Below are 15,495 nucleotides of genomic sequence, written 5' to 3' on the forward strand. Positions count from 1 at the left end.
GGTCTCCTGCATTGGGGGCATGGAGTCTTAGCCTCTAGACCACCAGGGAAGTCCCTGTGTTTGTTGGAACCAGAACACTTTGCTGTACTGATATTTTTCCTACAGCTACTTAACTCTACACATTGAAGGAATTGTGCTACCCCATCTTTACAACAAGATCCTACTTACAGAAACCATCTCTGCTCTTGGTTGTCTGTAAGCTAAGCATGAGGAGAAGAAAGCTGTCAGGAACTCTTGGCAGATGGGGGAATCACCAAACATTCTTGGCAAACACAGATGTCAGTTTCATGTGAACATCTAAAACCAGGTCACTCTAAAATAATGGCAGAGGAGTCACATTCACAGCAGAAACAGACATTATTTCTCAGTGGGAACATTTTTCTTCGGCCTCCAGATAATTATGTACAAAAGAGGAAGGGCTGTGTGAATGAACAGGGCCATTGAAAGTGTCTTAGAGCTGGGTACTGATGACATCTGTCATTCCAGTCCTCGCCAAGGCTGATCTGCTCTTCTGGCTCGTCCAGCTGGGGTGTACTTCTTTCTCAGCATCATTTCAAAACTGCACAATTGGCCAAAAGGATCAAACTGAAGATTATAAAAACTAGTCTTCCAGGGCACACTGGTGAGAGCCTGTATGCCCATGGGTGTTATGACTTTGTGACTTTGTTAGTGGAGTTTAAGGATGTCTAAGGACACTAAAACAAAAGCGTTGATTAGATTTCTGTTTAACAAAGGATTTCTGTACTATCCCAGTGGCTCCTGAATCACCTTAGAAGATAGAGCTTGATATTTACAAGAGAATATTTAACCAAAGTAAAAGCAAATAAAGCTGTGGCATTACAATAGTACAACTGAATAGTAAGGATAAAAATTTAACATGCAGCAGCAAGAGTTGTTTCTTTTTTTCAGTGTGTAGAACTGAAATACAAGTGAAGCTATACTAACCACCCCTGAGGGTATTTCTGACCTTTTGACAACATAGAAAGGAAATATTTGTAGTTTGAAGCTATGTCTCCCCAGTCATACAGAGTAAATGAGAAATATAATCTGGTTAACAAGCTGTACTTTTCACAAGAAGACAAAAATCTTATTGGAAGAATGCTCTTTTCACAAGAGGACAAAAATCTTATTGGAAGGATGCTGACTTTGCCTTCTCCAAGTCTTACAGAAATTAAATCTTTAATAATGTAACAAGAATGCAAATTAATTCTATAAAATGAAGGCAAAAGCAAAATATAAAAAGTGTAGAAGTATCTTGAAAGATAGGGTAATGATGAAGATTGGACAGTTTCCTTTGACAAATAATTATCATTCATTTATTCATCCTGCACATATATTGAGTACTTACTATATTCCAGCTACTATTTTAGGTGTTTAAAATGTGTTTTCCATATGAGTACAGACTTTTATCTGTCTTCATAGCTTTATCCCAGCTCTGAACTGTGCCTGAAACATAATAAATGCTCCAGAAATTTAAATATTTTGTTGAATGAATGCAGTAGTAGATGTTGAAATGTACAGTTTAAGGCTGTACCATATTTTGTGTGTATGTATGTGTGTTTGGGGTGGGGGAAAGTCTGACAAATCAGAGCAGGCATGGAGATCTCATATTGATCCCTTGCTGACCTCCCTTTTCACAATTCTTAAAATTAAAGGGGGGATTTCTCAGGTGGTCCAGTGGTTAAAACTAGGTGCTTGCCACACAGGGGATGCGAGTTTGATGCCTGGTGGGGGAGCTAGGATCCCACATGCAGCGAGGTATGGCCAAAAAATAAAAAAAAATAAATAAATAAAAATAAGAATAATAAAACAATTTTTAAAGAAATACTAAAAAAATGAAAGAGAATTGGACTGAATATAATTTAGTGTCTTTTCTCAGTTTTATACCTTATGATGTGGTCCATTGTGTAACTTTTAAAATATTAAGATAATATTGTTGATTCAACTAATCATGCCACTTGAGAGAGTATAAGTGTGAGTCCTTCACTTGCGCTACTTTGTTGTCACAGCTATAAACTGCCTTTTTTTTGGGCCCCATTGTCTCTATTATGTTTAAGACCCAACCCGGTGACTGACAGCGGTGCTGACCGTGCTCTCTGGAGCAGTCCACAGTGGGGGCTGTGTCCAGCGGTCACTGGTGGTGCAGATATACAGACATGGGAGAAATATAAATAGGCAGTCCCAGTGGCCAGGAGGCTTCTGTAGTTAAGCTGACCTCAGCGCAAGCAGTGCCGAACCTCCAAGCAGTGGGAGATGGGGTTGGGGTGGTGGTGGGTGGAGTATGCTGGAGTATGCAGACACCGACGTGTGCCTTTCCACCACCTTCCTCCAGCACCTGTTACTGTTAGAGTCTGAGCACTGCAGTGACCCAGGGAGAGAAACAAAGGAAGAGTTGTTTGCTGATATAATGCCTAATTCCTGTGAGATACTACCATCAGGGTAGATGTAGGATTTAATCGTTAATGCGATGGAGTCCTTTAGAAGCAATGATGTTCATGAATCCTTCATCAGCAAGGACTGGGGCCACATTTTCTCACTCTCTACTCAGTTCATGCTGATTTTAGTATTGTGTTTTTACCATTCATGTTTGGAGAGGGTAGAGGGTCACCTCTGGGACAAAAAGAGTGAAAACAACTGGATGCTTGGGGCTAGTGCACTGGGATGACCCAGAGGGATGGTATGGGGAGGGTGGAGGGAGGAGGGTTCAGGGTGGGGAACACATGTATACCTGTGGCGGATTCATTTTGATATTAGGCAAAACTAATACAATTATGTGAAGTTTAAAAATAAAATTTAAAAAAAAAGTAGAAATAGAAATTAAATATAACCTAAATTAAAAGTTATAATTCAATATAACATAGAAGTAAATATTAAATATAAAATAAAGGAAATATAATATTAAGCATAAAGACAGTGAGGGGTCAGAATATGACCACAAATGGAAAAATAAAATAATCAAAATTTATTAACCAAAGCAGGCACTGTATGAATCACGTTACATTTATTCTGTCATTTAATCTTTTAATATCCGTGTGAAATAAGTCATTATTATTTCCATTTTATTTCTGAAAAAGCAGAATAAGCTCCTTGCCCAGTGCCACATGGCCAGTAAGTGGTAGGCCCACAGTTGGAATAATAATAGCAATTATATATAAAGTATTTCCATATGCCCATTCTAAACGAAAGTTTCATAAGACATAATCCATTTTGTTTATCCTCACAGTCTTTTGTAATTTGATCTGAGCATTCGGATTCTAGAGCCCAGCCTCTTGACTGTAACATTGGTATCATTAACACTACGATGTAAACAAAGGAAAGGATTTATATAACTTCACAAATAACTTTTGATTATATAACCACCTCAGAATTCAGTTAAGTGTTAACAGTTTATCAGTCAGTCTCTGTTCCTCCCTGGCTTTCTGGCTGTTATTGCTACCTGGTTGGCCATGCCTCATGTACCGTGGCTCCTCTACTCTTCAACTGGAAAAAATATAAATAAAGGAGTTATGCTCTAGAATAGGGCCAAACCATCTTTCAGCTCCCCCAGTGAAGTCCTTACAAATGGTAAAAACCTAGATTTTCAAAGTCATGAAAATGGCTTTGTATTTTCTCTTCAGAATGAAACAGTCAGCCATATGCTCCATAGTATGCCTATCAATTCACCAACTTCATTTGATAGAGAATTCCAGGCCTGGAAGGCAACAAAGATATGATTCAGCTATTTTTGTTTTTAAAATTTTAAAAACTTTCTGTTGTGGACCATTTCTTAAAAGTCTTTATTGAATCTGTTACAGTATTGCTTCCGTTTTATGTTTTGGTTTTTGGCCACAAGGTGTGTGGGATCTTAGCTTCCCATGTGTGCATGCCGTCACTTCAGTTGTGTCAAATTGCTTGTGAACCTATGGACTGTAGCCTGCCAGGCTCCTCTGCCCATGGGATTCATCAGGCAAGAATACTGGAGTAGGTTGCCATGCACTCCTCCAGGGGATCTTCCCAACCCAGGAATCAAACCCGTGTCTCCTGCATTGCATGGCTCTTTACCTACTGAGCCACCTGGGAAGTCCCTTACTCCCCAACCAGGGATCAAACCCATAGCCCCTGCATTGAAAGGCAAAGTCTTAACCACTGGGCCACCTGGGAAGTCCCTATTCAGTTATTTAAATATTACTGGACTAGGTAAGGTTATTAGCTTCCAACATTTTTTGGTGATAATATCTTTTTAGAAAGTGATGATAATAATAAATTTATCTTCCCAAATTAAAGTAAATAAGCCTAAAATTTGTGTGTTCAGTACAAGATCGCTCTTCTAATATCTCATGGTGTGTCATATTCAGTGTTTGTTCTTTGAGTTTTAAGAGTTCTTGATATATTAGATTTATTAATTCTTTGTCCATTCTACATATTGTAAATCTTTCCCCCAGTTTTTAAATTTGTGTTTTTATTATACTCGTTAAAATTATCTTGTCAAATCTCTTCCATTTTTAATTCTATTTTTTTGTCTTTTCATACTTACAAATTCCATTCTTACTGCTTTATTACACAACTGTTCTTTTGCATCTTCTCCTAGAACTTTTATGACGACATTTTAAAATCTAAGTTTAAATCCATCTGGAATTAATTTTTTCTTAAAGTAAATACATGATTCCAAAAATTTTAACCAGCTGTTCCAGTATAATTTCTTGAATTTTTTTCTTTCTCTACTAATTTGAAATGCCACATTTATCATATAATAAGTTCTTAGAATAGATGACCCTACATTACATTCACTACTAGAATTTTGACTTTTCTTAGCTTTTTTTTAACCTAGTGATAATGTATATTTCTGAAGTATAGTTAAATAATTTTTTTTCTTTACGAAAACATGCTACTCCACCCTATTGTTTCCATACTCTGCCCTTTGATTAAAATATTCCATTGGCTTCCCATGGTGCCTGGAGTCCTGCCTCACCCTGGACCACTGTCTCTCCCTCTGTTTCAGCTGCAGGGCCTGTCCCTGAGTCCAGGTCTCAGGCATGCCTTTCCCCCCTTTACCCATCAGATATCAGCCCAGCCAGCCTCCCCACTCTCAGGTAAAAGTTTCCATTAAAACTGAATCACCATATCAAATTCTGTGAATATTGTGTGCATTGGGGCAAGAGGTGAGAAATGTGGTAAGTCAGATAAGTTTTGGTGCCTAAGCTGACTTTTCTGTTCAACGACTTCTCAGAATTGGGATATGAATCAACAGGGAAAGCTGCAGGACTGGTCACTAAGTGGTACTATCATTTGCACACCTGCCAGTTCCATGGGGCTCAACATTGCAACTCAGGCCACCAAATGTATGTTTACACTTTCGTATTCTTGATGCCATACTTGGTTTCTGCCCACAAGTTTCTCCCAGTCTGGCGAGAAGGGGAATATACCTAATTCTTCTCAGTGATGCATTTTCACTGGAAAATCCTACAACAGCTTTAACAGCAAGGGTGATATTTGAGCCTGACTTTGCATGATACATAGAATTTTGCCAGACATGGAAGGAAATTCATTCCAGGCAGAGGAAACAAAATGAACAAAGCACAGGATCTTGAAAATATGGGGCATCTTAGGGAATATTCTATATGCTGGAAAGGTTGCAACAAGCCTCTGAAGGTCCATGAATTCCATACCAAGTTATTTTTAAGTTATACTACAGAAGATTCCCTCGGAAAAGGAAATGGCAACCCATTCCAATATTCTTGCCTGGAAAATTCCATGGACAGAGGAGCCTGGCAGGCTACAGTCCATGGGTCAAGAAAGAGTTGGATATGATATAGTGACTAAACAACAACAACAACAAGGGTAAAAGAGGACCCATCGACAGTGATGACTTTGAGTGAGTGAGAGGAGATGGAATCTAGTGCACAGAATGGGCATCTGGCCATGGATAGAGGGGGGACCATGATCAATAATGGCTTAATTCTCTGGTGGTGGTGGTGGTTTAGTTGCTAAGTCCTATCTGACTCTTAAAACCCTGTGGGCTGTAGCCTGCTAGGCTCCTCTGTCCATGGGATTCTCCAGGCAAGAATACTGGAGTGGGTTGCCATTTCCTTCTCCAGACGATCTTCCTGACCCAGGAACTGAACCCAGGTCCCTGCATTGCAGGCAGATTCTTTACCAACTGAACTATGAGGGAAGCTCTAATTCTCTGAGAAACCAGTATAGTTTGGTGAAGAAATAGTATGGTTCTTACTATCCTTCATAATCTACATATTCCTTCCACTTTTACTGTTAAGCAAATTCAAATGCTTAACAATCTGTCCAAAAATACTGAAAATATAGTTCCACTCTAAATAAGTGGATGATGCTTTCATGTCTGCTGCTGCTAAGTCACTTCAGTCGTGTCCGACTCTGTGCGACCCCTGAGATGGCAGCCCACAAGGCTCCCCCGTCCCTGGGATTCTCCAGGCAAGAACACTGGAGTGGGCTGCCATTGCCTTCTCCAATGCATGAAAGTGAAAAGTGAAAGTGAAGTCGCTCAGTCGTGTCCGAGTCTGAGTGACCCCATAAACTGCAGCCTACCAGGCTCTTCCGTCCATGGGATTTTCCAGGCAAGAGTACTGGAGTGGGATGCCATTGCCTTGTGGCTAGAAAAATCAAAAGAGACCCATGGGTTTACCTCAGCAACGTCTCCAGACCTCATGTCAAATCCAGATCTTTATGCCATTATCAGAATTGCTGAAATGTTTCACTTTGAAAATAGACTTCCTCGTACCTGAACTCAATCTTCTATATATATGCATTTTACCTTTTGAAAGTCTGCAGTATGGCTTATTTTGTATTTCCCTTAAATTCTGCTGAGCAATAATTTTTCAAATGATCATTTCTTGACCATCAGTGACCTGACACTACCTCAGACAAAACTGGAAATCTAATGAATGCAAATCTCCCGAACTCATCACTTTGTAACAGATTAAATCACACATTGGAATTTAGAGGAAACGTTAAAGAATATTACATGTAGGATAGGGACTTTCCTGGATGTCCAGTGGCTAAGACAGTGCTTCCAGTGGAAGCAGTTAAGACTGTGCTTCCAATGCGGGAGGCACAGGTTTGATCCCTGGTCAGGGAACTAAGATCCCACCCACATGCTGTGCAATGCAGCCAATAAATAAAACAATTAAAAATATATAGGATAGCTCTTGATGGAAATAATGAACTCCTCTGATCATCCATGAAGTAAGTTTGACGTGTTGCATTTTCCCAGTGGAGAGGAGAAAACATAAAATACATGAGGCGTATTCTGTTTTCTGTTAAGTTGTTACTGTCAAATTTAAGTAAATAAGCTTTATGGAGGTTTTTCAGTCTTCTAGTATGTAAATTTGACTTTAGTGTGATCAGTAATAAGTTCTCAAATCATAAAGGTTTCCTTTTCATCGTTCCTCAGACATGAACGTCTTTACACCAAGAAAAGTAACTTCAGCAAACCTTTAATTTCCAGTCTCAAGGATGTAGATGATTTAGCAACCCTGGAAGTTCTGGATGAGGTAAGAAATTAAGAAACTCAGTTTAATTAAGCCTCCTATCTATTTTTAAAAATGTATAGAAGTGATTTGAGCAGGAGGTTCTTTGAATGGCATCTGTAGGTTTCATGCTGTCTTTATCTTTTAGTTTCCTGATCATCTCTCCTGTCTTCAGTTTTTCTGTGCATAACTCACATTTCCAGACAGCCCCAGCCTGGTGTCAACTTCTTCTTCTGTTTCATACTCAAATCACAAAGATGCTAGTTCCCACAAGCTTGAGTTGCTTAGATAACAGTCCTGTTCTTCCTCTGAATTTTCTTCAGGAGTCTCAAAAGAATGATTTACTGTAGTTAGAAAACCGTTTGCCTTTTACCCTACCATTTGACTTCTCCAATGGCTCAGATGATAAAGAATCTGCCTGCAATGCAGGAGATCCGAGTTCAGTCCCTGAGTCGGAAAGATCCCCTGGAGAAGGGAATGACTACCCACTCCAGTATTCCGCCTAGAAAATTCCATGGACAGAGGAGTGGACTACAGTCCATGAGATCACATAGAATTGGACACAACTGAGTAACTTTCACTTTTTTTTTTCTTTCCACCATCTGGCATTAATCCCTCCTTTCTCTCTTCTGTTTCACACCGAATGGCAGGACCCAAAGCCTCTTAGATACCTCAAGAGCCCATCTTTACCATGGTCTGTGGACCCCTCATGGGATCAGAGTCCACCTTTTAGGAAATGAATTCTGCTGGAAACTCCTTGTCCCAATGACCTCAGAAATGTTTCACACATCTCTTGTGAAGGTGCAAGTCCAAACCAGTAAATTATGGTCTCAGCCTCTTTTTCCTCATCTCCTTTCCTTTCATTTAATCACATCATTAGAAAAATAAAAGACTCCTTTTCAGTAAAAGGTTGGATTCACTATCCTGCCTGATCCACAGATTTTTATTTTTTAATACTTCTGAGGCATACCTGAGCATTTTGCTTAAAAATGCAAGAAATCAGGAGGCATTTTCTGAACAGAAGTACAGTTCAGTCCAGTTCAGTTGCTCAGTCATGTCCGACTCTTTGCAAATCTATGAATCACCAGCACACCAGGCCTCCCTGTCCATCACCAACTCTCGAAGTCTATCCAGACCTATGTCCATTGAGTCGGTGATGCCATCTAACCATCTCATCCTCTGTCATCCCCTTCTCCTCCTGCCCTCAATCTTTCCCAGCATCACAGTCTTTTCAAATGAGTCAGCTCTTCGCATCAGGTGGCCAAAGGATTGGAGTTTGAGCTTCATCAGTCCTTCCAATGAACACCCAGGACTGATCTCCTTTAGGATGGACTGGTTGGATCTCCTTGCAGTCCAAGGGACTCTCAAGAGTCTTCTCTAACACCACAGTTCAAAAGCATCAATTCTTTGGCGCTCAGCTTTTTTTATAGTCCAACTCTCACATCCATAGTCATTTGGTAAATTTAGGGTTGCACCACTAGACCATTCAGGTATGGCCTAAATCAAATCCCTTATGATTATACAGTGGAAGTGAGAAATAGATTTAAGGGCCTAGATCTGCTAGAGTGCCTGATGAACTATGGAATGAGGTTCGTGACATTGTACAGGAGACAGGGATCAAGACCATCCCCATGGAAAAGAAATGCAAAAAAGCAAAATGGCTGTCTGGGGAGGCCTTACAAATAGCTGAGAAAAGAAGAGTAGCGAAAAGCAAAGGAGAAAAGGAAAGATATAAGCATCTGAATGCAGACTTCCAAAGAATAGCAAGAAGAGATAAGAAAGCCTTCCTCAGCGATCAATGCAAAGAAATAGAGGAAAACAACAGAATGGGAAAGACTAGAGATCTCTTCAAGAAAATTAGAGATACCAAGGGAACATGTCATGCAAAGATGGGCTCGATAAAGGACAGAAATGGTATGGACCTGACTGAAGCAGAAGATATTAAGAAGAGGTGGCAAGAATACACAGAAGAACTGTACAAAAAAGATCTTCATGACCAAGATAATCACGATGGTGTGATCACTCACCTAGAGCCAGACATCCTGGAATGTGAAGTCAAGTGGGCCTTAGAAAGCATCAGTACGAACATCAGTACAGAAAGCTAGTGGAGGTGATGGAATTCCAGTTGAGCTATTCCAAATCCTGAAAGATGATGCTGTGAAAGTGCTGCACTCAATATGCCAGCAAATTTGGAAAACTCAGCAGTGGCCAGAGGACTGGAAAAGGTCAGTTTTCATTACAATCCCAAAGAAAGGCAATGCCAAAGAATGCTCAAACTACCGCACAATTGCACTAATTTCACATGCTAGTAAAGTAATGCTCAAAATTCTCCAAGCCAGGCTTCAGCATACGTGAACCATGAACTTCCAGATGTTCAAGCTGGTTTTAGAAAAGGCAGAGGAACCAGAGATCAAATTGCCAACATCTGCTGGATCGTGGAAAAAGCAAGAGAGTTCCAAAAAACATCTATTTCTGCTTTATTGACTATGCCAAAGCCTTTGACTGTGTGGATCACAATAAACTGTGGAAAATTCTTAAAGAGATGGGAATCCCAGACCACCTGACCTGCCTCTTGAGAAACCTATATACAGGTCAGGAACCAACAGTTAGAACTGGACATGGAACAACAGACTGGTTCCAAATAGGAAAAGGAGTTTGTCAAGGCTGTATATTGTCACCCTGCTTATTTAACTTATATGCAGAGTACATCATGAGAAACGCTGGACTGGAAGAAACACAAGCTGGAATCAAGATTGCCGGGAGAAATATCAATAACCTCACATATGCAGATGATGCCACCCTTATGGCAGAAAGTGAAGAGGAACTCAAAAGCCTCTTGATGAAAGTGAAAGTGGAGAGTGAAAAAGTTGGCTTAAAGCTCAACATTCAGAAAACGAAGATCATGGCATCTGGTCCCATCACTTCATGGGAAATAGATGGGGAAACAGTGGAAACAGTGTCAGACTTTATTTTTCTGGGCTCCAAAATCACTGCAGATGGTGACTGCAGCCATGAAATTAAAAGACGCTTACTCCTTGGAAGGAAAGTTATGACCAACCTAGATAGCATATTGAAAAGCAGAGACATTACTTTGCCAACAAAGGTTCGTCTAGTCAAGGCTATGGATTTTCCAGTGGTCATGTATGGATGTGAGAGTTGGACTGTGAAGAAGGCTGAGTGCTGAAGAATTGATGCTTTTGAAGTGTGGTGTTGGAGAAGACTCTTGAGAGTCCCTTGGACTGCAAGGAGATCCAACCAGTCCATTCTGAAGGAGATCAGCCCTGGGATTTCTTTGGAAGGAATGATGCTAAAGCTAAAACTCCAGTACTTTGGCCACCTCATGCGAAGAGTTGACTCATTGGAAAAGACTCTGATGCTGGGAGGGATTGGGGGCAGGAAGAGAAGGGGACGACAGAGGATGAGATGGCTGGATGGCATCACTGACTCGATGGACGTGAGTCTGAGTGAACTCTGGGAGTTGGTGATGGACAGGGAGGCCTGGCATGCTGCGGTTCATGGGGTTGCAGAGTCGGACATGACTGAGCGACTGAACTGAACTGAACTGAAACAACTCAAGTACTTCATCAGAATAATCTCTCTTCAGAACGTCAAATATCTCGTAATCAAATAGTGTTTGCAAGTCAGAGATTTGACAACCTTTATGAATCTTTGTGTATCACAGTTTCCAATGATGTGAATTCCTAGGCTTGTGTATTATAAATAAGACTTTGCTAATCATATGGCCAACCTACATGTTGGGCACTGGGTTTGTTTCTGTTAACTGTATTTTTTGTGTGTGTCTCTCTTTTTTGACCGGAGTATGTAAGAGCTTTTGTTTTTGTGTCATATACTATAAATGATGATTCATGGCACTATTAAAATTGATTCCGTATACTCATATGATTTATCAACCGTGGAAGTTACTTCTCTATACTTTTTACTCTGTCTTAAAGCGAAATATTTTAGTGAAGGAACAAGACATTCCACAGAGCCCTTGACTAACCTTGATTTGGAATCAGATCACATTCACTGTATCTTCCCTTCCCTATTGTAGTGTTCTTTCTCTTTACTTCATCTACTGCATTTACTTATTTCCTTGAAAGCATTGTGTATATATAATCCCTGTAACTTAATGTGTTCTATGGAAAACATAGGTTGCAGTGACATTCCTCTATGGCTTTTGAAAGAAAAGAAAATACCCATCAAAGGATAAGATAGTTCATGACCTGATGTTATACTTCTTACTCTCAATAGATCTATTTCTTTCTGATCCTGTTCCAGATTCCAGATGTTTTATTTATCATAATTTATTTTAAAAATGATCATTGACCATCAATGATTTTTTAAGAGAAAGAAATTATTTTTATTTCATTATAGAATACAGTCGCAGAGCAACTTGAGAAGTGTTACTCCAGAGATCAGATTTACATGTATGTGGGAGACATACTCATTGCTCTTAACCCATTTCAGAGTCTGGATATTTATTCAGCAGAGGTATGTGATGTGACTTGTATTTTCTTACTTTGTACAAAAATTATATTCTTTAGATATTTAAATTAATTTAAATGATGGACAAGGAAATGGCCACCCATTCCAGTATTCTTGCCTGGAGAACCCCATGGACGAGGATCCTGGCGGGCTACAGCCCATGGGGTTGCAAGAGTCAGACATGACAGCGACTAAACCACCACCAAATGATGCTAAATAAAATTTTATCTAGTCCTTTGAATAAACAGTTAAGGGATTTCCCTGGTGGTCAGTGGTTAAGACTCTGCATTTCCCCTGCAGGGAGTATGGGTTTGATCCCTGAGCGGGCAACTAATATCCCACATGTTGTGCTGGGTAGCCAAAGAAATCACTGATCACAACAATGACCAAAATAGCTGCAGGTTCAAATTTCAAAAATTTTTTAGAACCTTTGAATAGTGGCCACATACACATGGTTCTGGGCAGAAAATAGCTCTCAGCAGCCCCTGCAGCACCGATAAATAAATAATAGTTAAATGTGCTGTTCTAAGTCGCTTCAGTCATGTCTGACTCTTAGGACCCCACCAGGCTCCTCTGTCCATGGGATTCTCTAGGGAGGAACACTGGAATGGATTGTTGTTTCCTACTCCAGGGAATCTTCCTGACCCAGGGATTGAACCCAGGTCTCTTAAGTCTCCTGCACTGGCAGGCAGGTTCTTTACCACCAGTGCCACCTGGGAAGCCCAGTTCAGTTCAGTTCAGTTGCTCAATCATGTCCAACTCTTTGCAACCCCGTGAATTGCAGCATTCCAGGCCTCCCTGTCCATCACCAACTCCCGGAGTCTACCCAAACCCATGTCCATCGAGTCGGTGATGCCATCCAGCCATCTCATCCTCTGTCGTCCCCTTCTCCTGCTGCCTGCAATCCTTCCCAGCATTAAGGTCTTTTCCAATGAGTCAGTTCTTTACATGAGGTGGCCAAAGTATTGGAATTTCAGCTTCAACATCAATCCTTCCAATGAACACCCAGGACTGATCTCCTTTAGGATGGACTGGTTGGATCTTCTTGAAGTTCAAGGGATTCTCAAGAGTCTTCTGTTACAGAGCCCTTATTTGAGTTCCCTGCGACATAACAGCAAATTCCCATTGGCTGTCTATGTTACATATGGTAATGTAAGTTTCCATGTTACTGTCTTCATACATCTCACCTTCTTCCTTCCCCCCTCCCTATAAGTCTGATAAGTCCTCCCTTAAGACTTATAAGTCTGTAAGTCATAAGTCTGTTCTCTATGTCTCTTTCTCCATTGCTGCCCTGCAAATAAATTCATCAGTACCATCTTTCTGGATTCCATATATCTATGTTAGGATATGATATTTATCTTTCTCTTTCTAACTTACTTCATCCTGTATGATAGGCTCTAGGTTCGTCCACCTCATTAGAACTGATTCAAATTCATTCCTTTTTATGGCTGAGTAATATTCCATTGTATATATGTGTATATATACATATATATATATATATATATATATATATATATATATACACCACAGCTTCTTTATCCATTTATCTGCCAATGGACATCTAGTTTGCTTCAATATTCCAGCTATTGTAAGTAGTGCTATAATGAACATTGGGGTACATTGATGGGGTACATCAATCTTTGATTGATTTTTAATATCAGGTGATATATTTTATGAATTTAAGTATATATTTATCTAATATTCAGCCCCTAATGTTTAAATATAGATTAATATTCTGGAGTTAAGCTAGGTTTTTTATTATTTATTTTGTGTGTTGTATTTTTAGTTGGGTCCATACTCTTCTAGTTGTTTGTGTAGTACTCTATAATATTATTTTTATACTGTGCTTAATATAATTTTTCATGTGAAAATATATAATTCTCTCAGTCTCTACCATTTTAAGAGTTAGAAGAATAATGCATATTGAACATTGACAAAAGTTTTAGATTTGGGCTTGAGTGCATAGTCTGCTATAAATTAACTATGGAATCTTGGGCAAATCAAATGAAAAAGTGTGTTATTGATAAATGATAGAAAAGAAAAAAGTAGTACTTGTGTGTCAGACATTATTAGATCTAAGAAATAGTTAATGAAATGATACCTAATTGTCTTATTTATAAATTGCTTATCTAAAGAAATTATAGGGACTTCCTTGGTGGTACAACGGTTGAGACTCTGTACTTCCAGTGCAGGGAGCAAAGGTTTGATGACTGGTAGGGTAACTAAGATACCACATGCCGCATGACCAAAAGAAAAGTTTTAAAATAGATAAATAAAATAAATTATAGCATTTGGAAACTTTAAGTTCTGCTTTGGAAGTGGTATTCACTTCCAAACGAGTCTTCATTTAAATACCACTGACCATGTTATGTCATATTATATCATGTCATTTTTCCCTGTTGTTTTATATCAAACTTTTATTTTACATAATTGTGCATGATTTGTGCATGTATATGTATATGTAATATGTATTAATGTTTTGGTGGTTTAGTAATGCTTTGCAGGTGTTTGATGGATCTGTTTCTTTAAAAATTAGTGCTCTATCTGTAAATAAATAGGATTTAAACAGAAACCAAAGCCCTACAACACATGTTCTTTTTAACTTCTAGCATTCCAAGTTGTATATTGGAGCAAAGAGAACTGCCAATCCTCCTCACATTTTTGCCATGGCTGACTTAGGATACCAGTCTATGGTAACATACAGTTCAGATCAGGTAAGGAGAAGCTCACATTCTTAGAAATTCTCCTCTTAGTTTCTTGACTGTCCATTGAATATTGTGAGGATGAAGTGTTCTTACTGGTCCCTTTTCTCACTGCACAGTGCATTGTTATCTCTGGAGAAAGTGGTGCTGGAAAAACTGAAAGTGCTCATCTCTTAGTTCAGCAGCTGACAGTGCTTGGAAAGGTATAATTTACTTTCTTTCTCTATCCTAACAGAGATATTTGTTATATTTCAGAATTAAATTTAATTGATGAAGTTAATATCCATGAACTACCACATTTAATAATGCCCAGAAATTATAATACATTTGTTGTCCTTTGTGAGTGCAAAATATAACAAAAAGTATAAGAAGCATATGCTTTTGTTTTGAGCAAATTCTAACTTTTCTCACTCTTAGTAGACAAGGCTTTATAAATGTAATTTTCTCTCTTTCTGGCCCTAATATATTCACTGAATACTTTATTTCCTCTTCTTTTGTTACTAGCAAGTTGAAGGGGAGTCAATATACAGAAATTAATTATACATACCAAAACTGATCAGTTATAAATTTAAATATATAAATTTACATTTATATTAGCACCATAAAAGCATAAACTATTTAAATCTATATCTTACAAACCATGTGCAAGATTTGTATGCTGAAAAATAGAAAAAGTTGATAAAAGAAATCAAAGAAGACCTGAATAATAGGAGAGATATGGCAACCCACTCCAGTGTTCTTGCCTGGAGAATCCCAGGGACGGGGGAGCCTGGTGGGCTGCCATCTATGGGGTTGCACGGAGTCGGACACAACTGAAGTGACTTAGC

At 39.1% G+C, this 15,495-nt stretch overlaps 1 protein-coding gene across 1 annotated transcript in view; it reads left to right on the forward strand.

The window, feature by feature from the left end:
* MYO3A (myosin IIIA) overlaps positions 1 to 15,495 on the forward strand; it is a 161,861-nt gene that overhangs the window by 59,229 nt on the left and 87,137 nt on the right. Inside the window, exons 9-12 of the mRNA XM_055545372.1 lie at positions 7,403 to 7,502; positions 11,856 to 11,972; positions 14,576 to 14,680; positions 14,788 to 14,871. Coding sequence (XP_055401347.1) covers positions 7,403 to 7,502; positions 11,856 to 11,972; positions 14,576 to 14,680; positions 14,788 to 14,871 — 406 coding nt within the window. The remainder of the gene's footprint in view (positions 1 to 7,402; positions 7,503 to 11,855; positions 11,973 to 14,575; positions 14,681 to 14,787; positions 14,872 to 15,495) is intronic.

This window comes from Bubalus kerabau, chromosome 13 (genome assembly GCF_029407905.1).
Source record: "Bubalus kerabau isolate K-KA32 ecotype Philippines breed swamp buffalo chromosome 13, PCC_UOA_SB_1v2, whole genome shotgun sequence".
NCBI lineage: Eukaryota > Metazoa > Chordata > Mammalia > Artiodactyla > Bovidae > Bubalus > Bubalus kerabau.